Source organism: Zalophus californianus, chromosome 6, assembly GCF_009762305.2.
Source record: "Zalophus californianus isolate mZalCal1 chromosome 6, mZalCal1.pri.v2, whole genome shotgun sequence".
Lineage (NCBI taxonomy): Eukaryota > Metazoa > Chordata > Mammalia > Carnivora > Otariidae > Zalophus > Zalophus californianus.
Genome location: NC_045600.1, coordinates 12,472,627 through 12,497,915, shown reverse-complemented (window position 1 = coordinate 12,497,915; position 25,289 = coordinate 12,472,627). Strand labels below are relative to the sequence as shown.

At 39.3% G+C, this 25,289-nt stretch overlaps 1 protein-coding gene across 1 annotated transcript; it reads right to left on the bottom strand.

Moving 5' to 3' along the window:
• Positions 1-7,389: 7,389 nt before the first annotated feature.
• Positions 7,390-7,753, bottom strand: LOC113908887 (RNA guanine-N7 methyltransferase activating subunit-like). The gene is given in 1 exon segment (XM_035727922.1): positions 7,390-7,753. A coding segment is annotated over 1 exon segment (357 nt). The 5' UTR covers positions 7,747-7,753.
• Positions 7,754-25,289: the final 17,536 nt, after the last annotated feature.

Here is a 25,289-nt window from a genome sequence, read left to right as displayed (position 1 = left end):
TGAGCCACGCAGGCACCCCTAGGATTGTTCTATTTCTGTGAAAAATGCTATTACAATTTGATAGGAATGGCATTGAATCTGTAGTTTGTGGGGATCGTAGGGACATTTTAACAATATTCGCCCAGTTCCTCTGCCTGAATATCTTCCATTTGTTTGTATTTTGTAGTTCTTCTATTTCTTTTCCTCTTGCTCTCTGTTGTGGTTTGATGAACTTTGTAAGTGGTGTGCTTAGATTCCTTTCTCATTATCTTTTGCTTATCTGCTATAGGTTTTGCTTGTGCTTACCATGAGGATTACTTAAAACAATTTCTATTTATAATAGTCTATTTTAAATTGATAACAACTCAAGTTTGAAGGCATTCTGAAGCTCTGCATTTCTACCCCCCCATGTTTTATGTTTTTGATGTCACATCTCATATCTTTTAATGTTGTGTATCCCTTTACTAATTATCGTATAGTTATTTTTGCTACTTTTGGCTTTTAACCTTCATACTAGCTTTATGTGATTCATCTACTGTCTTTACTATATATTTACCTTTGCCAGTGAGGTTTCTGCTGTCATGTTTTCTCATTACTAGTCAGCCTAAAGAAGTCCCTTTGACGTGTCTTCTAGGGCTGGTTTAGTGATGATGAAATCCTTTAGCTTCTGCGTGTCTGGAAAACTCTCTCTCTCCCTCAATCCTGAGTGATAATTTTCCAGGTGGATTGTTTTTGGTTGGAAGTTGTGTCTTTTAGCACTTTTTTTAAATTAAGTTTTTTGTTTTAATCCAGGATAGTTGATATATAGTGTTACATTAGTTTCAGGAGTACAATATAGTGATTCAACAGTTTTGTACATTACTCAGTGCTCGTCACAGTAAGTGTGTTCTTCATCCCCATCATCTGTTTCACTCACCCTCCCACCCCGCTCCCCACTGGTAACCAGCAGCTTGTTCTCTGTAGGTAAGAATCGTTTCTTCGTTTGTCTCTCTTTTTTTTTCCCTTTGTTCATTTGTTTTGTTTCTTAAATTCCACATATGGGTGAAATCATATAATTGTTTTTCTCTGACTTACTTTGCTTAGCATTTATACTCTCTAGCTCCATCTGCACTGTTGCAAATGGCAAGATCGCATTCTTTTTTATGACTGAATAATATTCCATCATACATATACACACCACATCTTCTTCCTCCATCAGTCGATGGACATGACCTATTTCCGTAATTTGGCTATTGTAAATAATGCTGCAATAAACATAGGGGTGCATATATCCCTTTGATGTAGTGTTTTTGTACTTTTTGGGTAAATACCCAGTAGTGTGATTGCTGGATCTCAGGGTCGTTTTATTTCTAACTTTTTGAGGAACCTTCATACTGTCTTCAGGCTGCATCAGTTTGCATTTCCACCCACCATGCACAAGGGTTCGTTTTTCTCCACATCCTTGCCAGTACTTGTTTTTTCTTGTGGTTTTTATTTTAGCTATTCTGACAGGTGTGAGGTGATATCTCATTGTAGTTTTGAGTTGCATTTCCCGGATGATGAGTGATGTTGAGCATCTTTTTATGCGTCTGTTGACGATCTGTATGTCTTCTTCGGAGAAATGTGTGTTCACGTCTTCTGCCCATTTTTAAATTGGATTATTTGGTTTTGGGGGGTGTTGAGTTGTATAAATTCTTTATATTTTTAGATACTAGCCCTTTATCAGATATGTTATTTGCAAATATCTTCTCCCATTCTGTAGGTTGCCTTTTAGCTTTCTTGATTATTTCCTCCACTTTGCAGAAGCTTTTTATTTTGATGTAGTCCTAATAGTTTATTTTTGCTTCCATTTCCCTTGCTTCAAGAGTCATATCTAGAGGGGCGCCTGGTTGGTTCAGTCGTTGAGCGCCTGCCTTCATCTCAGGTCATGATCTCAGGATCCTGGGATCAAGCCCCGCATTGGGCTCCCTGCTCGGCGGGAAGCCTGCTTCTCCCTCTGCCACTCCCCCTGCCTGTGTTCCCTCTCTCACTGTGTCTCTCTCTGTCAAATAAATAAATAAAATCTTAAAGTAGGAAAATGTTGTTATGGCCTATGTCAGAGAGATTACTGCCTTTGCTGTCTTCTAGGATTCTTATGGTTTAAGGCCTCGTGTTTAGATTTTAAATTCACTTTGAGTTTATATTTGTGTATGGTGTAAGAAAGTGGTCCAATTTCATTATTTTGCATGTAGCTGTCTGGCTTTCCCAACATCATTTGTTGAAGAGACTGTCTTTTTCCCATTCTATGTTCCTTCTTCCTTTGTCGGAGATTAATTGACCATGTAATTGTGGGTTTATTTCTGGATTTTCTATTCTGTTCCATTGATCTATGTGTCTATTTCTGTGCCAGTACCATAGTATTTTGACTACTCCAGCTTTAAATATAACTTGAAGCCTGGAATTGTAATACCTCTAGTTTTGTTTTTGTTTTTGTTTTCAAGATTGCTTTGGCTATTTGGGGTCTTGGTTCCATACAAATTTTAGGATTGTTCTCATTCTGCAAAAAATGCTGTTGGTACTTTGATAGGAATTGCATTAAATCTGTAGGTTTCTTTGGGTAGTATAGACATTTCAACAGTATTTGTTTTTCCCAATCTGTGAGCATCTTCCCTCTATTTTGTGTTGTCTTCAATTTCTTTCATCAGTGTTTTATAGTTTTCAGAGTACAGGTCTTAAACTCTTTGGTTAAGTTTTTTCCTAGATATTTTTTTGTTTTTGCTGCAGCTGTAAATGGGATTGTTTTCTTAATTTCACTTTCTGCTGCTTCATTATTAGGATATAGGAATGCAACACATTTCTGTATGTTAATTTTGTATCCTGCAACTGTACTGAATTCATTTATCAATTCTAGTAGGTTTTTGGTGGAGTTTTTAGGCTTTTCTGTATATAATATCATCTGCAAGTAGTGAAAATTTACTTCTTCCTTACTACTTTTGGATGACTTTTACCTCTTTTTTCTTGTTTAATTCCACTACTATGTTGAATAAAGGTGGTGAGAATGGACACCCTTTTCTTATTCCTGAATTTAGGGGAAAAGCTTTCAGTTTTTTCCCTATTGAGTATGGTAGACACTGTGGGTTTTTCATATAAGGGCTTTATTCTGTTGAGGTATGTTCCCTCTAGACCTACTTTGTTGAGAATTTTTATCACAAAGGGATGTTGTACTTTGTCAAATGCTTTTTCTGCATCTGTTGAAATGCTCATAGGGTTTTTATCTTACTGATGTGATGTATCCCACTGATTGACTTGCAAAAATTGAACCATCCTTACATCCTGGATAAATCCCACTTGATCATTGTGAATGATTTTTTTTTTTAATGTATTGTTGGATTTGGTTTGTTAGTATTTCATTGAGGATTTTTGTTGTATGTTCATCAGAGATATTGGTCTGTAGTTCTCTTTTTTTTTGTGGTGCCTTTATCTGGTTTTGGTAACAGGGTGATACTGGCCCCAGAATGAATTTGGAAGTTTTCCTTTCTCTTCTATTTTTGGGATAGTTTGAGAGGAATAGGTATTAACTCTTCTTTAAATGTTTCATAGAGTCCACCAAACTGTCTGGTCCTGGACTTTTGTTTGTTGGGAATTTTTTTGATTACTGATCCAATTTCATTGCTGGTAATTGGTCTGTTCAAATTATCTATTTCTCCTTGCTTTGGTTTTGGTAGGTTAAATATTTCTAAGAATTTATCCATTTCTTCTAGATTGTCCAATTCGTTGGCATAACTTTTTATAATATTGTCTTACAATTTTTATTTCTGTGGTCTTTCCTCCTCTTTCATCTGTGATTCTTTGGGTCATTCTCTCTGTCTCTCTTATGAGTCTGGCTAGAAGTTTATAAATATTTTTGATCTTTTCAAAGGACCAGCTTCTGGTTTCATTGATCTGTTTTATTTGTTCCTATATCATTTATTTCTGCTCTGATCTTTATTCTGTCCTTCTGGTTTGGGGTTTTGTTAAATCCGTTTGACCCAGACTGTCGTTTAAAGCCACTGTTTCCTTGTTGATTTTCTGTTCAGAGGATCTGTCCATTGACATAAATTGGGTGTTAAAATTTCCTGCTATTATTGTATTACTCTTGATTAATTCATTTATGTTTGTTATTCACTGTTTTATGTATTTGGGTGCTCCCATGTGGGGTGCCTAAATATTTACAATTGTTATTGTTAGATTGTCCCCTTTATTATTATACAGTGTTCTCTTGTTTCTTTTTACAGACTGTTTTAAAGTTTGTTTTGTCTGTGTAAGTATTGCTACTCTGGCTTTTTTTGACATCCATCTGCATGATAAATGTTTTCCCATCCCCTCACATTCAGTCTGAGGGTGTCTTTGGGTCTTAAATGAGTCTCTTGTAGGCAGCATATAGATGGGTTGTATTTTTTTTTTCCAATCTACTCTGTCACCCTATGTCTTTTGATTGGAGCATTTAATCCATTTACGTTCGACGTAACTATTGATATATATTTATTGTCACTTTGTTACTTGTTTTGTGGTTGTTTTTGTAGTTCTCTGATCTTTTATTCTCTTTCTTTCATGGTTGCTGGTTTTCTTTAGTGATACATGTGGATTCCTTCTCTTTATTCTTTGCATATCAGTGGTTTTTGATTTGTGGTTACCATTAGATTCATATATAATGTCTTCTGCATATAGCAATCTATATTAAGTTAATGGTCATTTAAATTCAAGCCCATTCTTTTCTCCTCTTCCCACCCCACCGACATGTTGTCATATTTTACATCCTTTTATTTTGTGAATCCTTGACTGACTTTTTACAGAAATAATTATTTTTACTGCTTTTGTGTTCCATACTTTTCATACTCTCATGATCTTTCCACTCAAAGGGTCCCCTTTAATATTTCTTGTAGGGCTAGTTTAATGGTCATGAACTCCTTTAGTTTTTGTTTGAGAAACTCTTTCCTTCTATTTTGAATGATAGCCTTGCTGGATAGATTATCTTGGCTGTAGATTTTTTTCCCTTTCAGCACCTTGAATATATCATGCCATTCTCTTCTGACTTGCAAAGTTTCTGCTTACAAATCTGCTGATAGCTGCATGGGGTTTCTCTTGTATATAACTGTCTTCTTTTGGTGATTTAAAATTTTTTTCTTGGGCGCCTGGGTGGCTCAGTCATTAAGCGTCTGCCTTCGGCTCAGGTCATGATCCCAGGGTCCTGGGATTGAGCCCCACATCAGGCTTCCTGCTCAACGGGAAGCCTGCTTCTCCCTCTCCCACTCCCCCTGCTTGTGTTCCCTCTCTTGCTGTGTCTCTCTCTGTCAAATAAATAAATAAAATCTTTAAAAAAAATAAAAATAAAATTTTTTTCTTTGTCATCACTTTTTGCCATTTTGGTGTGGACCTCTTCAGGTTGATTTTGGTGGTGGGGGTGGGGGGAATCTGTGCCTCCTAGATCTGGATGTCTGTTTACTTCCTCAGATACAGGACGTTTTCAGCTATTATTTTTCTATTTTTTTAATATTTATTTATTTTAGAAAGGGAGGAGGGGCAGGGGGAGAAGGAAGGAGTCTTAAGCAGACCCCATGCTGAATGTGGAGCCTGACGTGGGGCTCAGTCTCACAACCCTGAGATCATGACCTGAGCCAAAACCAAGAGTCAGACACTTAACTCACTATGCCACCCAGACACCCCATCAGCTATTATTTCTTTAAATAAATTTTCTGCTCTCTTTTCTGGGATCCCTATAATGTGAATGTTATTATGCTTGATGGAGTCACTTGAGTCCCCTTAGGCTATTCTCAATTTGAATAGTTCTTTTTCTCTCATTTGCTCAGCTTGGTTACTTTTCATAACTCTGTCTTCCAGGTCATTAATTTATTCCTCTGCTTCCTGTAGCCTTCTATAGTGAAGAAGCCTTCTATATTAAAAATACAGTGTATTTTTAATTTCACGTATTATGTTCTTCATCTCTGGTTCTTTTTTATCTCTTTTTTAAGGGTCTCACTGATGTCTCCACTCTTTTTTTTAGAGATAGACTTATTAGAGTGTGTGCTTGGGAAGGGGAGGGGTAAAGGGAGAGGGAGGAAGAGAATCTCAAGCAGACTCCCCAATGAGCGAGGAGCCCAACATGAGGCTCAGTCTCACACCCCTGAGATCATGATCTGAGCCAAAATCGAGAGTCAGTTGCTTAACCGACTGAGCCACCGGGTGCCCAGATGTCCTCCACTCTTTTTTCAAGTCCAGGGAGTGTCTTCATGATTATTACTTTAAATTCTCTATTAGGCATATTGCTTATTTAAGTTTCACTTAAGTCTCTTGCTGTGGTTTGGTCCAATTCTTTCATTTGGGACATATTCCTCTGTCTCCTCATTTTGTCTAACTCTGTGTCTGTTTCTTTGTGTTAAGAAAGTCAGCTGCAGGGCGCCTGGGTGGCTCAGTTGGTTAAGCGACTGCCTTCGGCTCAGGTCATGGTCCCGGAGTCCTGGGATCGAGTCCCACATTGGGCCCCCGGCTCAGTGGGGAGCCTGCTTCTCCCTCTGACCCTCTCCCCTCTCATGCTGTTTCTCTCTCTCTCTGTCTCTCAAATAAATAAAATCTTTAAAAAAAAAAAAGTCAGCTGCATCTCTTGCTCTTGAAGGTAACGGCCTTATGGAGAAGAGGTCCCGTAGGGCCCTGCAGTGCAGTGTCCCCTGTCCACAGCAGCTGGTGCTTCAGGGAGTGTCTCCTATGTGTGCTGCCTATGCTCTGCTCTTGAGTCCTGGCCTCTTCTCCCTTCAGTTCATTTGTTTGCACAGGCTCTCTTTGCCTGTTGTAGGTAGTGTTTGGTCCCCAGCCAGGTGTCTTTTAGCACTTTGAATGTATCATGCCACTCCCTTCTAGCCTGCAAAGCTTCTGCTGAAAAATCTGCATATAGTCTTGTTGGGATTCCTCTGTATGCAACAATTTTTTTTCTTCTTCTTGGTGCTTTCAGTATTCTTTCTTTGTTTTTAACTTTTGACATTTCCATTATAATGTGTCTTGTGGGTCTCTTTGGATTTGTCTTATTTGGAACTTTTTTGGTTTCCTGGATCTGAATGTCTGTTTCCTTCCTGAAGTTAGGGATATTTTCAGCAATTATTTTTTTTCTACTGCAAAATATTTATTTCTGTGTAAAACAAAGACAGAACCCCATGTAGGTCAAACAAGGAAAACAGACGGCAAGTTCAAAGCACTATTAAGTCATGAAACAAAGAAGAATCTGAGGTAGAAGTCAGGCCATATAATGCACAACCTTTTTAGGGCACACTGAACCATCACATCTCTAGTAAGAGCTCATTTTCCAAAATATTAATAATCCACTCTCTGAATTCAGATGTAAAACTATGACCAACAGAAGATACACACAAACTTTTGTCATGTTAACAGAGGAAATGGTTTTACTAAAAGCTGCTGACGTTTCCATCAGTAGTAACCATAGGGAGGCCGTTGGTTGTAACCATAGGGTCTGTATTGATGGGGGTAGTAAGGTTCTTGTCTGTGCTGCAGGTAATTGTTACCCCAGGATCATCCATGCCACTGATTGGATCAGTTGTCACTTGGCCACCCCTGTCTGCTATCCCTACCTCTAAACTGTCTGTTATCTTGCAACCGATTGCCTCTATTTCTCTGGTTCCCACCAGCTCTGCTATTCCATTCCTCAACGATTGGAGGGGACTCAGGAGGGCATTTCAGGTATTCCTGGTACTCCTTGTCATCTTCTGTGAATCTACTGGCAAACATCTCTTCAAAATTGGCAACAGCTTCAGAAGTGTCTGTCATCCTGAAATTCCCAGCAATCTGAGGCAGCTGCAATGTTTAATGTTTATGTTTTTCGGTCTCTGGCCCACACCGCGGCCAAAGGATCTCCCACTACTTAGCTCTCCAAGGTAATGGAGCCCTCAGCAATTATTTTTTTTAAAATGAGTTTTCTGCCCCTCTTTCTTCTCCTTCGGGGTCACCTATACTGCAAATATTGGTCCTTTTGATGTCCCATAAGTCTCAGGCTGTCTTTTAATTTTTTTTTAATTTATTCATTTGAGACAGAGATACAGAGTGAGAGAGAGCAGGAGCAGTGGGGAGAGGCAGAGGAAGAGGGAGAAGCAGATTCCTCGCTGAGCAGGGAGCCCAATGTGGGGCTCGTTCCCAGGACCCTAGGATCATGACCTGAGCTGAAGGCAGATGCTTAACCATCTGAGCCACCCAGGCGCCCCTAAATTTTTTTTCTTTTAGAGGCTCTGATTCAGTGAGTTCCTCTGCCCAGTCTTCAAATTAACTGATCCTTTCTTCTCCTTCATTTGTTCTGCTATTAAACTGTCCTGCAGATGGTTACATCTGGATAAGCCCATTGCAAGTTGAATATATTATAAGTTGAAAAATGTATTTAACACACCTAACCTACCAAACATCATAGCTTAGCCTCGCCTACCTTAAATGTGCTCAGAACACTTACATTAGCTTGCAGTTGGGCAATATGATCGATCATCTAACAGCATATTTTATAATAAAGTGTTGAATATCTCATGTCATTATTACCATACTGGAAGTGAAAAAACAATGGTTTTAGGGGTACAGAGTGGTTGTAAGTGTATCCATTGTTTACCTTTGTGACTGTGTGGCTGATTGGGAGCTGTGGCTTGCTGCTCCTACCTAGCATCAGAAGAGAGTATTGTACTGCATACACTAGCTTGGGAAAAGATCAAAATTCAGAATTTGAATTATGGTTTCTATCACATACATACCACTTTCATATCATTGCAAAGTCAAGAAATCAAAAGATGAACCATTGTAAGTCAGGAAATTTCTATAGTGTATTCATCAGCTCTGTGACTTCTGTTTGGTACTTTCCCATATTTTTTGTCTCTTTGTTCAAGTTCTCTCTATTGTCTTCCATTCTTCTCGCATGTTCAGTGAGCATCTTTGCAACCATTGCTTTGAACTCTTCATCAGGTAAATTTATTATCTCCATTTTATGGTTTTTTCCTGAGGTTTTAATTTTGTTTATTCATTTGAAACATATTACTCTGTTTCTCATTTTGCTTGGCTCTCTGTGTTGGCTTCTAGCATTAGATGAAACAGCCAGCCCTCTCAGTCTTGAGGAGTGGCTTCTTGTAGGAGATGAAATTTGTTGTTTACCCCTGCCCTACCTCTTGGTTGCCTCTCAAGCTTTTGTGATGGTCCAAGCAGCTTATTTCATTTTTAATAGTTCCCAGTATTTGAGGGTGTGCCAAGACTTGTTAGTGTCAGCACCTAGATTCAGGCTGATTGGAAGCCACACCCTCAAGGCAGCAGTTTTTAAACTATGTGGATAGGTCTGTACAGTCCTGTGGGGTCCCAAGTGTAAGCCCTAATGGCCACCAGAGGTGAGCAGTCTGGAGGTGTCCCCCGGGTGGTAGTTGTGAAAATTGGGGCTCCAGGCACATGTGTAAGCTTCTTTGTGGGAGATACTGGCAAGCTGTGGTGAGGCAGAGGGAGAACCCAAAGATGGCCTCCCCAGCCTACATTCCCTGAGAGCCCCTCAGGAGACCTGTAGATGTGTGCCAGACCTGGAGCCTGCCCCTCAGGCTGAAGCTCCAGGACAAGCAAATAGACCTCTTGCACAGCTGGACTAGAGCTGTTTTCATGTGCTGTTAATGCAATGCCCTGGGAGTAGTAGTCTGACAATTGATTATTTCTCTGGTGGTTAACAATCCCAGGGGACACCCATGGACCCCCCCCCCCGACCCCCACCCCCTGCCTCCAGAACCAGACAGTCAAGGGGCATTCCCTGGGTAGCATCTGCAAAAACCAGATGACCAGATGTAAAGGCAGGGCACCTGATGCATGTAGGAAGGAGGTCCCCCTCTGGAGCCCCTGTCATTCTAGAGTGCCATGGAGGAGGAGTGTGGACATGGTGCCTGCCAGCTGGAACAAGGCAGGGTAAGTGTCAAGATGGCATCAGGGGTGGTGGGAGCCCGGCAAAAAGAGAGAAAAGAAAAAAAAGGCACTTACTGTCCTGCTCTAGCAAGGTAGAGGTAGAGCGTGAAAATGGCACTGACCAGCCTGTTTTTGGAGAGTATCCCAGCAGGCCCCTACCCCTCAGTCCAGTGCTTTAAAATTATCAAATGAGCCTGCTTCACATAAAGTAGGGGTGCTTTTAAAACTCTGCTCTGGGGCAAGGGAGTCTCCATGCAAGCCGCTGAAGAGCTGCTCCTCAGTTTGCCACAGCTCCACCATGCTTACGGGCTTAAGTCCATTGGTTTTCAAAACTAGATGTTTTGGGTGCTGGTCTCTCAAGTTCAGGTCTTAAACATTGAGGTGCCACATGTGGGGGTATGAACCCTTCAGCTCTTAGGGAGAATCTGGGGGTTTTGAGTTCCCTCCTGAGTGTGGGTTGCTGCACCACCAGCAAGGATATATGGTGAGATTGTGCCTCAGCCTTTCCTACCTGCTTCTGTGTGATTTCCTTCTCACTTGACCAATATGAAAAGTCCCTCCTCTGGTTATTAGGGGTTTGTGGGTTTTTTCCCCCCATAGGAACTTATTTCAAGTAGATTGTGTCCATGGGAAGAGGGGAGTTCAGGATTTTCCTACATAACTTTTTTTTCTTGCTAATGGAATGTTACATCGCTGATTAATGAATTATTTTTTTTAAGATTTTATTTATTTGATAGCACAAGCAGGGGGAGCGGCAGGCAGAGGGAGAGGGAGAAGCAGGCTCCCCACTGAGCAGGGAGCCCGATGTGGGGCTTGATCCCAGAACCCTGGGATCATGACCTGAGCCAAAGGCAGACGCTTAATGACTGAGCCACCCAGGTGCCCCTACTGAATTTTTTTGGAAACATTTATTTATTTAAGAGAGAGGGAGAAAGAGTGGGCACGCAGTGGAGAGATGCAGAGGGAGTGAGAGTCCCAAGCAGATTCCATGCTGAGTGCAGAGCCCAACACAGGGCTCAATCTCAGGACCCCAAGATCACAACCTGAGCCAAAACCAAGGGTTGGATACTTAACAACTGGGCCATCCAGGTGCCCCTGATATTTTAATCACTCTTACATTTTCTAGTATATTCCACTACGTATTGATCTGTTTTCTTATATGACTTAATTCATATGATAATCTACTTGAAATGTCTATTTCTTTGTCACCATCTTGAACTGGACCTCCTCTTCTATTTTTTGGAAGAGTTTGAGAAGGATTGGTAATAATTCTTATTTAAATGTTTGGTAAAATTCACCTGTGAAACCATCTGGTCCTGGGCTTTTCTTCATTGGGAGAATTTTTATTATTGATCCAATCTTCTTTTTAGTGCTTGGTCTATTCAGATTTTCTCTTTCTTCCTGATTCAGTCTTGGTTGAATGTTTCTAAGAATTTTTCCAAGATTCCTAGGTTGTCCAGTTTGTTGGTGTCTAGTTGAAAGTGCATAGTAGCCTCTTAGGATCCTTTATGTATCTGTAGTATCAGTTGTAATGTCTCCTTTTTTATTTATAATTTTGTTGATTTGGGTCTTCTCTTTTCCTCAGTCTAGTTAAAGGCCTATTTACCTTTTCAGAAGACTCTTAGTTTTGTCATGTAGTAGGTTTCGAAATCAGGAAATGCAAGTCCTCCAGTTTTGTTCTTCTTTTTCAAAATCGTTTTGACTACTCAGGGTCCCTCGAGATTTCATGTGAATTTTAGGATGAGTTTTTCTATTTCTGCAAAAAAAAAAAAAATGTCATTGGGATTTTGATAGGGATTACACTAGGTAAATTTAGTAGATTGCTTTGGGTAATATGACATTTTAACAATATTAAGTCTTCCAGTCCATGAACATGGGATGTAATTCCATTTATATGTCTTTTTTAATTTCTTTCAGCCTTTTGTAGATTTCATCCTGCACATCTTTCATCTCTCCCATTAAGTTCATTTCTAAGTATTTTATTCTTTTTGATGTTATCGTAAATGTAGTTGTTTTCTCATTTTCTTTTTTGATTATTCATTGTAAATATATGGAAGCAAACCTGATTTTTGTGTGTTAATTTTATATCCTATTACTTTGTTGAATTTATTTATGCTAACACTTTGTGGAATATTTATTGCTTTCTACGCTTAAGATCCTAACATCTGCAAACAAGTAATTTTACTTCTTCCAAATTTGGACAACATTTATTTCTTGTTTAATTGCTCTAGCTAGAAGTACTGTATTGAATGGAAGTGGTGAAAATGTGCATCCTTCCCTTCTTCCTATCTTAGAGGAAAAGCTTAAAAATATTTTTTAAAAGTCAAATGCTGATAAGAAAACTTAATCTTCGGGGTGCCTGGGTGGCTCAGTCATTAAGCATCTGCCTTCAGCTCAGGTCATGGTCCCAGGGTCCTGGGATCAAGCCCCGCATCAGGCTCCCTGCACCGTAGGAAGCCTGCTTCTCCCTCTCCCACTCCCCCTGTTTGTGTTCCCTTTCTTGCTGTGTCTCTCTCTGTCAAATAAATAAATAAAACCTTTAAAAAAAAAACTTCATAAGTTGAGTGGGTATTTATGCATGCAGGGTTTGTCACAAATATCCTTTAAGTGGTCAGTTCTTAGTTGAATTCATTTAACTTTGTCATTTCGTTTGAATTTTAATGGTTTAACTTAAATACAACCTTTTAGGAATACGTCTCTGCAGAAATCAGTGTAAGTTATGGAATATGTACATATATGACAAAAGATGATATTCTATGATATTTTTATATTGTCACAGCTCTGACATTTTGGAATATTCTTAAATATAGAAATATTGTCAAATGCAGGGACAGAGTAAATGACTTGGAATCCTTTGGAACGTAATGCATAAGAGAATACCTATGCCAACCTACTCTTGGTTATGTCAGACCACCACTTGAGGGAAATTTCAATAAACTATTTTGAAGAATATTTTTTGAGAGAACAGAAGTTAATACACTAAAACATGGCAATGCTGAAGTATAAATGTTATATTGAAAGCCAGGAACCCTAAGTAAACATATGTCAACCAATTTCTTTTTTTCCTGTGACTTTCTATTAAAGGTATAGGTTGAACCATATGAAATTGTTGATATTTATCAAAATTTGACTACAAAAATGGCTATTTAACATGGGGCTCACCTAAAAAAAAAACCCTGATTTATAGCAAATACTCAGTACTTACTCTGCTAGTCCTTTTTCTTTTCTTTTTTAATTTTCTTTATTAGAGTGAGCATGAGTTGAGGGGGAGGGGCAGACGGGGGGGAGAAGCAGACTCCCCACCAAACAAGGAGCCTGGTGTGGGACTTGATCCCGGGACCCCAGGATCACAACCTGAGCCAAAGGCAGACACCCAACCAACTGAGCCACCCAGGCGCCCCTGCTAGTCCTTTTTCTAAGCATTTTACGTTACTCAGTCCTTACAACAACCCTATGGAATTGGTACTGTCATTGTTCCTGTTTTACAGTTAGAAGACCATGTTCTCAGTGGATACATTTAATAAACATCCAGCCTCTGCTCCATGCTAAGCAGGTATGAACCTTTTTTCAAGAGGGAGTGAGAAACGAACACAGGTCAAGTTTAACATTTAGCATTTTTAAGAGCCATATATAGGGCAATAAAAATGTCATTTATTATGAGGCTGGGTTATTAAACAATGCACTATACTTTCAGGCAATGAGAATACCTTGCATGAGACCTTACCAGAAAATGCCTAAATTCAGGGCCAACAAGGATCCCAGGGGTATCACCTTAAGTAAGAGTCTTAACTTCTCTTAGCTGTGGTGTGCATCTCTGCACGGTGGGGCTCCACTCCTACCTCACTGTTGTGAAGATTAGGAGAGTAGAAAGTACATGGCAGACTGGAAGCATCTGGCGGAAGGAGGCTTTTTTTTTATTGGTCAAATTATTGTAGCACTTGCTAGTTTTCAAAGTGTTCTCATTTATATTGTGCCTGAAGTTGCTGAGCATCAGCAGATTTGGGACCAAGAGCCAGGCGTCCTGAATGAGTCTTTTGCTGTCTATTTCTGATGACTTTGAAGACAGGTGCCACATTGTGGATCTGTGGGTCCACTCAGAACTCTGTGCTTGGGATGCCTGGGTGGCTCAGTCAGTTAAGTGTCTGACTTCGGCTCAAGTCATGATTCCTGAGCCCTGGGATGGAGTCCTGCATCAGGCTCCTTGCTCGGCGGAGAGCCTGCTTCTCCTTCTCCCTCTGCTGGCCACTCCCCCTGCTTGTGGTCTCTCTATCTCTCTCTCTCTGACAAATAAAATCTTTAAAAAAAAAAATTCTGCGTTCACGAAGAACATAATGAAGGCTAGGACATGATCCCTGACCTTGGGAGGCTTCTGGTGCATAGAGGCATGGAACGTGAATAAACCACTTTCAAAGATGTCTCAGAAAGCCTGTGTAAGGTATAGAAATAGTACTGAGAAGGGTGTGATTAACCGTTCACTTTGCTGAGGGTGGATATTGGACCAGAATTTTTAAGGGTAAGAGTTTGCCTTCAGAGAAGTGGGCATACCACGTGCACAGGCCCACGGAGGAACTGCAGGTGACCTGACGTGCGGAGACATCGAGAGGGAGATGCTGGTGAGGCAGGCAGGACGCAGCCTGTGAGGGGCCTGATGGGCCCAGTCAAGGAGTTTAGACATTAATGTGAGGAAAAGGGAAGTCATCAAAAGGGCTGAGTCTGGATGGGACCTGACTAGGTCTGTGTTTTAGGAAGATCATCTCTGTGCAACCTCTAAGGATGGATTAAAGATGCAGGAGAGGCTGAGAGAGATGTCTGGAGACTTTTGCAGTAATCCACCTGAGGGATAATTAGAGACCAGACTAGAGCAGAAGTGGAGAAGAGGTTGGTGATTGAATGTGGGGGGCAGAGGGTGGAGACTGAACTGTGCCACCAACCCTGGGGAGCCTACCCAAACATCTGTCTCGTGCCCCTTGCTTGGCAAAACCCAAGCTATGGACCAGCAGCATTAGCATCACCTAGGAGCTTGGTAGAAATGCAGAATCTCAGAACTCTCCCAAGACGTCCTTGAACTAGAATCTGCATCTTAAGGCGATCTCTAGTTGATGCCTGGGCACTTGAAAGTTTGAGAAGTAGGGCTCTGGGCAGCATTGCTTCCATTCAGCCTTTCATGACCTGCTGGCCTCTAGCATGAACCTTCATTTTGGCAAAGATGGATACAGTGCAAAGGGGGCAGGATTGGAAGACCTGTCACAATATGAACATGTTCAGTGGAGTTTGGCATCAGAAGTATGTGGGTAATGGAGCAGAAACAGTTCTGAAAGGCACAGGGCCACCCAGATGTCAGAGTGACTAGACAGAATCCACATTTGTAGTATGCTTTCACTTGTAACAGTCTATAGGTAGATGAGACATCTGTTTATTGACCAGCACCTGAGAGGGAGCATGTATTCAACAAAAGCTGGCTGATTGAGGGGATTTTTAAAAATCAACAGGAAAATGACTTCATTCTGCCACTGAGAAAGTTACCTCAGAACCTCTGCTCATAATGGCAGAGCCAGAATAGAACAAAACGTTTTTAGGGCCTGCTGCAGGCTCTGACTGGTGTACTAACTCGGCAGTTCTGAACACGTCATTCTGTGATCAAATGTTAAGATCTAAGTGAGTGTCCCAAAAATATATGAAAGTACCTATGTTCCCACCACCCCACTGACAAAGGGTGTTGTCCAGCTTTTTGAGTCCGCAGTGTGACAACAAGAAACACGTCTCCCTGTGGTTTGAATTTGCATTTCTCTAATTAGGAGTGACCTCGAACATCATGTTTATAAGCTGCCTTTGGATATCTCTATTTGTGAACTATCTTTTCAAATATCTTTTGTCCATTTTTTTCTACAGGATTTTTGGATGTCTAAAATGTTTTTTAAAGTTTCTTCACATAAATCAGAGGTTTTACCCCAATAAATATACGTGTTGCGCATACTTTCTGCCAGTTTATCATTTCTTTTCACTTGGCTTATGGTGCTTGTTTTTGCCATGAAAATGTGATGTATTGCTGTATACTCACATTTATCAATATAGTGGATTCCATTGATTGATTTTTCAAATGCTGAACCAGCTTTGCATTCTTGGGATAAACCCTGGTTGGCCATGATTCTTTTTATGTGCTCTTATTCTCAATTTGCTAGTAATTTCCTGAGAATTTTCACATCTGTATTCTTGAGGGATATTGGTTAGTGGTGTTCTTTTTCTGTAATGTCTTTTTCTGATTTTGGTGTTGAGTGATGCTAAACTTCTAAAATGAATTAGGACATATTCCCTCTTCTATCCTAAAAAAGTCTGTGTAGAGTTGGCATTATGGTTTCTTAAACATTTGGTACAATTTGCCTAAGACATCTCGGACTGGAGTTTTTATTGCTGGAAGGTTTTAAACTACAAATCTAATTTCTATAATAGATACAAACTATTCAAGTTATCTATTTCTTCTTATTCTTTTTTTCAGGATTTTATTTATTTGACAGAGAGCACAAGCAGAGGGGAGCGGGTGAGGGAGAAGCAGGCTCCCCACTGAGCAGGGAGTCCAATGCAGGTCTTGATCCCAGGACCCCAGGATCATGACCTGAGCCAAAGGCAGACGCTTAACCAACTGAGCCACCCAGGTGCCCCTGGGTTATCTATTTCTTCTTGATTAAACTTTGGTAGTTTGTGTCTTTTAAGGAATTTCTGTATTTCATTTAAATTGTCAAATTAATGAGCATAAAGTTGTTCATACTAGTGTCTTATCCTTTTAACATTTATGGTGTCAGTATTGATAAGAGCTTTTTATCCCCTCAAAAAGAAACCCTGGATCTTTTATCTACCTTTATTAGCTACCTAATAAACCTTTTGTTGATTAAAGTATTGTTAAAATACATGATCTTTGTTTCAGGTGTATGACATCATGAATGGGGAATTCTGTGGGTTATTGAGCTGTGCTCACCCCTGTAAGTGTAGTGACACCTGTCACCACATAATGTTATTTATTGCAATATTATTGACTATATTTTATGCTGTGGTTTTCATATTTGTGACTTATTTCTATGTAACTAGGTTAGTACTTCTTAATCTCCTTCTCCTATCTTGCCCATCTCCCCAAAACCCACCCTTCTGGCAACCACCAGCTCTCTGTATTTATGATTCTGTTGCATTTTTTGTTTTGTTTTTTAGATTCCACTTATAAGCGAAGTCATACGGTATTTGTTTTTCTCTGTCTGACTTCACTTAGCATAAAATACCCTCTAAGCCCATCCATGTTGTGACAAATGGGAAGATCTCCATTGTTTTTTTTATGGTTGAATATGATTCCGTTTTGTATATACACCATATCTTTTTTATCCACTCATCTATCAATGGACTCAGGTTGCTTCCATATCTTGGCTGTTTGTAAATAATGATGCAGTAAACCTAGGGGTGCATGTATCTTTCTGAATTAGTATTTTCATTTATTTTTGGATAAATACCCAGTAATGGAATTATCCAATCATATAGTATTTCTATTTTTAATTTTTAGAGGAACTTCCATGTAGTTTTCCGCCATGGTTGCACCAATTTACATTCCTACCAACAGTGCATGAGGGTTCCCTTTTCTCCACATTCTTGCTAACACTTATTTCTTGTCTTTATCATACTAGTCATTCTGACAAGTATGAAGTGATATCTCATTGCCGTTTTGATTTGCATTTTCCTGATGATGAGTGGTATTGAGCATCTTTTCATGTGTCTGTTGGCCATCTGTTGTCTTCTTTGGAGAAATGTTCCGGTTCTCTGCCCATTTTTTAATTAGATTATTTGTATTTTTGGTGTTGAGTTGTATCAGTTCTATATGAATTTTGGATATTAACCCCCTATTATTTATATCATTTGCAAGTATTTTTTCCTATTCAGTGGGTTGTTTTGTTGGTTTCCTTCACTGTTCAAAAGCTTTTAATTTTGGTGTAGTCCCAATCGTTTGTTTTTACTTTTGTTTCCCTTGCCTGAGACCACCCATCTAGAAAAATGTTGCTAAGGCTGATGTCAAAAAGATCACTGTGTTTTCTTTAAGGAGTTTTATGGTTTCTATGATCTCACTCATATGTGGAATTTAAGAAATGAATCAGATGAACATATGGGAGGGGGAAAAGAGGGAAACAAAACATAAGAGACTCTTTTTTTTTTAATTTTAGTTAACATACAGTATAATATTGATTTCTGGAGTAGAATTCAGTGCTTCGTCACTTACATAGAACACCCAGTGCTCATCCCAACAGGTGCCCTCCTTAATACCCATCTAGCCCATCCCCAACCCATCTCCCTCCATCAACCCTGTTTGTTCTCTGTCGTTAAGAGTCTCTTATGGCTTGTTTCCCTGTCTCCTTTTTTTCTTTTCACTCTTCCCATATGTTCTTCTGTTTTCTTTCTTAAATACCATGTATGAGTGAAATCCTGTGGTATTTGTCTTTCTTTGACTTATTTCACTTAGCATAATACACTCTAGTTCCATCCACATCATTGCAAATGGCAAGATTTCATTCCTTTTTATGGTTGAGTAATAGTCCATTGTATATATACACCACATCTTCTTTATCCATTCATCAGTCAATGGACATTTGGGCTCTCTCCATAGTTTGGCTATTACTGATAATGATGCTGTAAACACCGGGGTGCATAGACCCCTTCAAATCTGTATTTTTGTATCCTTTGGGTAAAGTCCTAGTAGTGCAATTGCTGGATTGTAGGGTAGGTCTATTTTTAATTTTTTGAGGAAACTCCAAACTGTTCTCCAGAGTGGGTGTACCAGTTTGCTTTCCCACCAACAGTACAAGAGGGTTCCCCTTTTTCCTCATCCTTGCCAACACCTGTTGTTTCTTGTACTGCTAATTTTAGCCATTCTGGGGCTCAGTCAGTTGGGTGGCTCAGTCAGTTAAGCGTCTGCCTTTGGCTCAGGTCATGATTCCAGGGTCCTGGGATCAAGTCCTGCATCAGGCTCCCTGCTCAGTGGGGAGTCTACTTCTCCCTCTTCCCCTCCCCCCTGCTCATGATCTCTCTCTCTCTCTCTCTCTCTCTCAAACAAATAAAATCGTTAAAAATTTAGCCGTTCTGACCAGTGTGAGGTGGTGTATCATTGTGGTTTTGGTTTGTATTTCCCTGATAAGTGATGTTAATCATCCTTTCATGTGTCTGTTAGATGTCTGGATGTTTTCTTTGGAAAAGTGTCTATGCATGTCTTTCCCATTTCTTCACTGAATTGTTTTTTGGGTGTTGAGTTTCGTAAGTTCTTTATAGATTTTGGATACTAACCCTTTATGAGATGTCATTTGCAAATATCTTCTCCGATTCTGTAGGCTGCCTTTTAGTTTTGTTGATGGTTTCCTTTACTGTATAGAAGTTTTTTATCTTGATAAAGTCCCAATAGTTTATTTTTTTTCTTTTGTTTCCCTTGCCTCTGGAGATGTATCTAGTAAGAAGTTGCTCCAGCCAAGGTCAAAGAAGTTGCTGCCTGTGTTCGCTAGGATTTTGATGGTTTCCTGTCTGCATTTAGGTATTTCATCCATTTTTGAATGTATTTTCGTGTACGGTGTAAGAAAGCCAGTTTCATTCTTCTGCATGTTGCTGTCCAGTTTTCCCAACATTGTTTGTTGAAGAGACTGGCTTTTTTTCTATTGGATATTCTTTCCTGCTTTGTTGAAGACTAGTTGACCAGATAGTTGTGAGTTCATTTCTAGGTTCCCTATCTGTTCATTGGTCTGTTTTTGTGCCAGTACCATACTGTCTCGATGACTACAGCTTTGTAATATAGCTTGAAATCTGGAATCATGATGCTTCCAGTTTTGTTTTTCTTTTTGAGAATTGCTTTGGCTATTTGGGGTCTTTCATAGTTCCATACAGATTTTAGGATTGTATGTTCTAGCTCTGTGAAAAATGTTGTGGTATTTTGATAAGGATTGTAGATTGTTAAAATGTCTATACTTCCCAAAGCAATGTTTGTTTTTCCAATCTATGAGCATGGGATGCTTTTCCATTTCTTTGTGTCTGCTTCAATTTCTTTTATAAGTGTTCTATAGTTTTCAGAGTACAGATTTTTTACCTCTTTAGTTGGGTTTATTCCTAGGTATCTTATTGTTTTAGGTGCAATTGCAAATGAGATTGATTCCTTGATTTCTTTTCCGGCTGCTTTGTTATTGATGTATAGAAATGCAACAGATTCTACACATTGATTTTTATATCCCACAACTTTGCCAAATTCATACATTATTAGTTCTAGTGATTTTTTTTGTGAAGTCTTTTGGATTCTCTACATAGGGTATCATGTCATCTGCAGATAGTCAAAGTTTGACTTCTTCCTTGCCACTTTGGATGCCTTTTATTTCTTTTTGTTGTCTGATTACTGAGACTAAGACTTCCAGTACTATGTTAAATAGTAATGGTGAAAGTGGACATCCTTGTCTTGTTCTTGACTGTAAGGGAAAAGCTCTCATTTTTTTCCCCATCGAAGATGATATTAGCTGTGGGTCTTTCATATATGGCCTTTATGATGTTGAGATATGATCCATTTATCCCTGCTTTATTGAGGGTTTTTATCAAGAAAGGATGCTGTGTTTTGTGAAATGCTTTTTCTGCATCTATTGACAGGATCATGTGGTTCTTATCCTTCATTTCATTAATGTGATGTGTCATGTTGATCGATTTGTGAATATTGAATCACCCCTGCAGCCCAGGAATAAATCCCACTTGATTGTGGTGAATAGTTCTTTTAGTGTACTCTTGAATTCAATTTGCTAATATTTTTTTGAGAATTTTTGCATCCATCAGGGATATTGGCCTATAATTCTTTTTAGTGGGGTCTTTGGTTTTGGAATCAAGGTAATGCTGGCTTCATAGAATGAGTTTGGAAGTTTTACTTCCATTTCTTTCCTTTTCTCTCTTTCTTCCTTCCTTTCATTCGTTCGTTCGTTCTTTTTTGGAACAGTTTGAGAGGAATAGGTATTAACTCGTCTTTAAATGTCTGGTAAAATTCCCTGGGAAGTCATCTGTCCCAGGACTTTTGTTTGCTGGGAGATTCTTGATAACTGATTCAATTTCTTTGCTGGTATGGGTCTGTTCAAATTTTCTATCTCTTCCTGTTTCAGTTTTGGTAGTCTGTTGGTTTCTAGGAATTTGTCCAGTTCTTCCAGGTTGCCCAGTTTGTAGGCATATAATTTTTCCATAGTTATCTTAAAATTGTATTTCTGTGCTGTTGGTTGTGATCTCTTTCATTTGTGATCTTACCTATTCAAGTCCTTTCTCTTTTCTTTTTGATAAGCCTGGCTAGGGGTTTGTCAATTTTATTCTTGAAGAATCAGCTCTTAGTTTTGTTAGTCTGTTCTGTGTTTTGTTTGTTTCTGTATTGTTTATTTCTGCTCTAATCTTTATTATTTCCTTTCTGCTGGCTTTAGGCTTTATTTGCTGTTCCTTTTCTAGCTCCTTCAGGTGTAAGGTTAGGTTGTATATTTGAGACTTTTCTTGCTCCTTGAGGTAGGACTATATTGCTATATACTTATCTCTGAGGACTGCCTTTGCTATATCCCAAAGATTTTGGACTGTTGTGTTCTCATTTTTATTTTTTTCCATATATTTTTTATTTCTTCTTTGACTTCCTGGTTAACCATTCATTCTTTAGTAGTATGTTCTTTTTCTAAAATTTTTTTTAAAGATTTTATTTATTTATTTGAGAGAGAGAGAGAGAATGAGAGACAGCATGAGAGGGAGGAGAGTCAGAGGGAGAAGCAGACTGCCTGCTGAGCAGGGAGCCCGATGTGGGACTCGATCCCGGGACTCCAGGATCATGACCTGAGCCAAAGGCAGTCGCTTAACCAACTGAGCCACCCAGGCGCCCAGTATGTTCTTTAACCTCCATGTATTTGTGGTCTTTCCAAATTTTTTCTTGTGGTTGACTTCAGGTTTCATAACATTGTAGTCTGAAAGTATGCACGGTATGATCTTGATCTTTTTGTACTTGTTGAGGACTGATTTGTTACACAGTATGTGATCTATTCTGGAGAATAGTCCATGTGAACTTGAAAAGAATGTGTATTCTGCTTTAGGATGAAATATTCTGAATATAACTGTTAAGTCCAGTATGTCATTCAAAGCCATCGTTTCTTTGTTGATTTTCTGCTTAGATGATCTGTCCATTGCTGTGAGTGAGGTGTTAAAGTTCCTTACTATTATTACATTATTATCAATGAGTTCCTTTATGTTTATTATCATTTGATTTATATATTTGGGTGCTCCCAAGTTGGGGGCATAAATGTTTATAATTGTTAGATCTTCTTGATGGATAGACACTTTAATTATATAATGCCCTTCTTCATCTCTTGTTACAGTCTTTATCTTGAAATCTAGTTTTCTGATATAAGTATGGCTACTCTAGCTTTTTTTTATGTCCCTTAGCAAGATAGATGGTTCTCTATCCCCTCACTTTCAGTCTGCAGTTGTCTTTAGATCTAAAATGAATCTCTTATAGGCAGCATATAGATGGATCTAGGTTGTTTTTTTTTTTAATCCATCTGATACCCTATGTCTTTTGATTGGCGCACTTAGTCCTTTTACACTCAGGATGATTATTGAGAGATATGAATTTAGTGCCATTGTGTTACTTGTAGAGTTGGTATTTCTGGTGATGTTCTCTGGTCCTTTTTAGTCTTTGTTGCTTTGGGTCTTTTTTTTCCTCCACTCAGAGTCCCCCTTAAAATTTCTTGCCAGGCTGGTTTAGTGCTCATGAACTCCTTTAGTTTTTGTTTTGGAAATCCTTTATCTCTTCTTCTATTATGAATAATAGCCTTGCTGGATAAAGAATTCTTGGCTGCATCTTTTTCCCATTCAGCACATTAAATATTTCCTGCCACTTTTTTTCTAGCCTGTCCAGTTTCTGTGGACAGATCTGCTGTGAACTTGATCTGTCTTACCTTATAGGTTAAGGACTTTTTTTTTCGCTTGCTGCCTTTAGGATTCTTTCCTCGTCTATGTATTTTGTGAATTTGACTATGATATGCCTTAGTAATGGTCAGCTTTTGTAGAATTTAATGGGAGATCTCTGTGCTTCTTGGATTTTGATGTCTGTGTCCTTCTGCAGATTAGGGAAGTTTTCAACTATAATTCAGATACACCTTCTGCCCTTTTTTTCTCTCCATCTTCTGGGACTCCTATGATACGAATGTTGTTATGTTTTAATAAGTCACTGAGTGTCCTAAGTCTACCTTCGTGGTCCATTACCTTTCTTTCCCTCTTGTTTTCAGCTTCATTATTTTCCATAATTTTATCTTCTATATCACTGATTCACTCCTCTGCTTCGTCCATCCTGATTTTTATGGCCTCCATTTGAGATTGCATCTCGGTTAAAGCATTTTTAATTTCAATCTGACTATATTTTAGTTCTTTTATTTCTGCAATAAAGGATTCTCTAGAGTCTTCTATGCTTTTTTCAAGCCCAGCTAGTATCCTTATAATCGTTGTTTGAAATTCTAGTTCAGACATCTTCTGTCTGTATGCATTAAATTCCTGGCTATGAGTTCTATCTCCTGTTCTTTCTTTTGGGGTGAATTTCTCCATCTCATCATTTTGTCCAGAGAAGAAAGGAAGAAAGAGGAAACAAAACAAAACAACTCCCCTCCCAAAAAACTAGATCCTGGGTATGTTTTGGTCTGCTTGTTAAAAGGATCTAGATCCCAAAATAAAAAAAAATAAAATGAGGTGAAAATAAAAAATAAGTATATAAAAATATATGTATAAAAATAATTTTTTCTTTTTAAATTTAAATTCAGTTAACATGTAGTGTATTATTAGTTTCAGATGTAAAGTTTAGTGATTCATCAGTTGCATATAACACCCAGTGCTCATTCCATCAAGTGCCCTCCTTAATGCCCATCACACTCTTACCCCATCCTCCCACCTACCTCCCCTCCAATAACCTTCAGTTTGTTTCTTATAGTGAAGAGTCTCTTATGGTTTGTCTCCCTCTCTGATTTTGTCTTTTCCTTTTCCCCTCCCTTCACCTATGATCCTCCATCTTGTTTCTTAAATTCCACATATGAGTGAAATCATATGATAATTATCTTTCTCTGATTTACTTATTCTGCTTAGCATAATACTCTCTAGTTCTGTCCATGTCATTGTAAATGGCGAGATCTCATTTCTTTGAAGGCTGAGTAATATTCCATTGTGTATGTATATATATATGTATATATATATATACACCACCTCTTCTTAATCCATTCATCTGTCGATGGACGTCTGGGCTATTTCCATAGTTTGGCTATTGTGGACATTGCTGCTATAAACATTGGAGTGCACGTACCCCTTCAGATCACTCTTGGTATCCTTTGGGTAAATACCTAGTAGTGCAATTCCTGGGTCGTAGGGTAGCTCTATTTTTAACTTTTGAGGAACCTCCATACTGTTTTCCAGAATGGTTGTACATTCCTACCAGCAATGTAAGAGGGTTCCCCTTTCTCCACATCCTCGCCAAAAATAGAAATTTTTAAAAGAATTGAAAAAAATAAGAAAATACATGAAAAAAATAAAGAATAAAAGTAAAAAGGAAGCTAGGTCCTATTTCCCCTAGAGCTGTAGCTTTGCAGCACTCTGTGATTATTAGACTTGGTATGAGCAAGTTATTTGCTGGTCTGGGAAGGGGCCTATTGGACAAATTCTTAGGTGGACTTGCCCTAGTGGAAATGCGCCTCCAGTGCACAGGGGAGGCAGGGCCCTGTGTAAGTGGCTCTGGCCTCCACCAGGTGGTGCTGTCTTGCTCTCTGAAGACTCAGTGCTGATGGGCGGGATGAATATGGTGGTGCCCTGCTCCCTAGCCCAGGAGCTGAAATTCCACCTCCACTCTTCAATGAGCCCCCTCACAGAAGATCAATCACTCTTGTGTCCCTGGTTTCTGTCACAACCCTGTGTTCGTTTACCCTGCTGTATCCAAGCTTTTTTATCTCAGGCATGCGACAGTTTCAAAACTCCAAATTTTAGGGACTTCCTTGATGTGGACCCACACTCTTCCTTTGGGGGATGGTCTCGCCAGACTTTTGCCTTTTGCTGCCCTGTCCCAAGAAAGCGATTGCAGTTTTTGTCAATACCAGAGCAGAAAGCCAGCACCAAGGCTCACTGTTCTCAGCTGGTGTCCCAGCTCCTATGCATTGCAACAGTGCAGCACTTTGGCACCACCTGTTCTTCTTGTGACCTAGGGAATCCTCAGACCATACTTCACACCTGGGAATTCTCCCTACTTCGCTACTTGAGTACCTTTAAGCCAGGCAAATCCCCCGTGATAGCGGACTTCTAAAAGTTCAGATTTGGACTCCATGCTCATAATAGTTTGCAGTAGCCTCTGTAAGCAGGCTTCCTCCCTGCCACCTTATCCACTA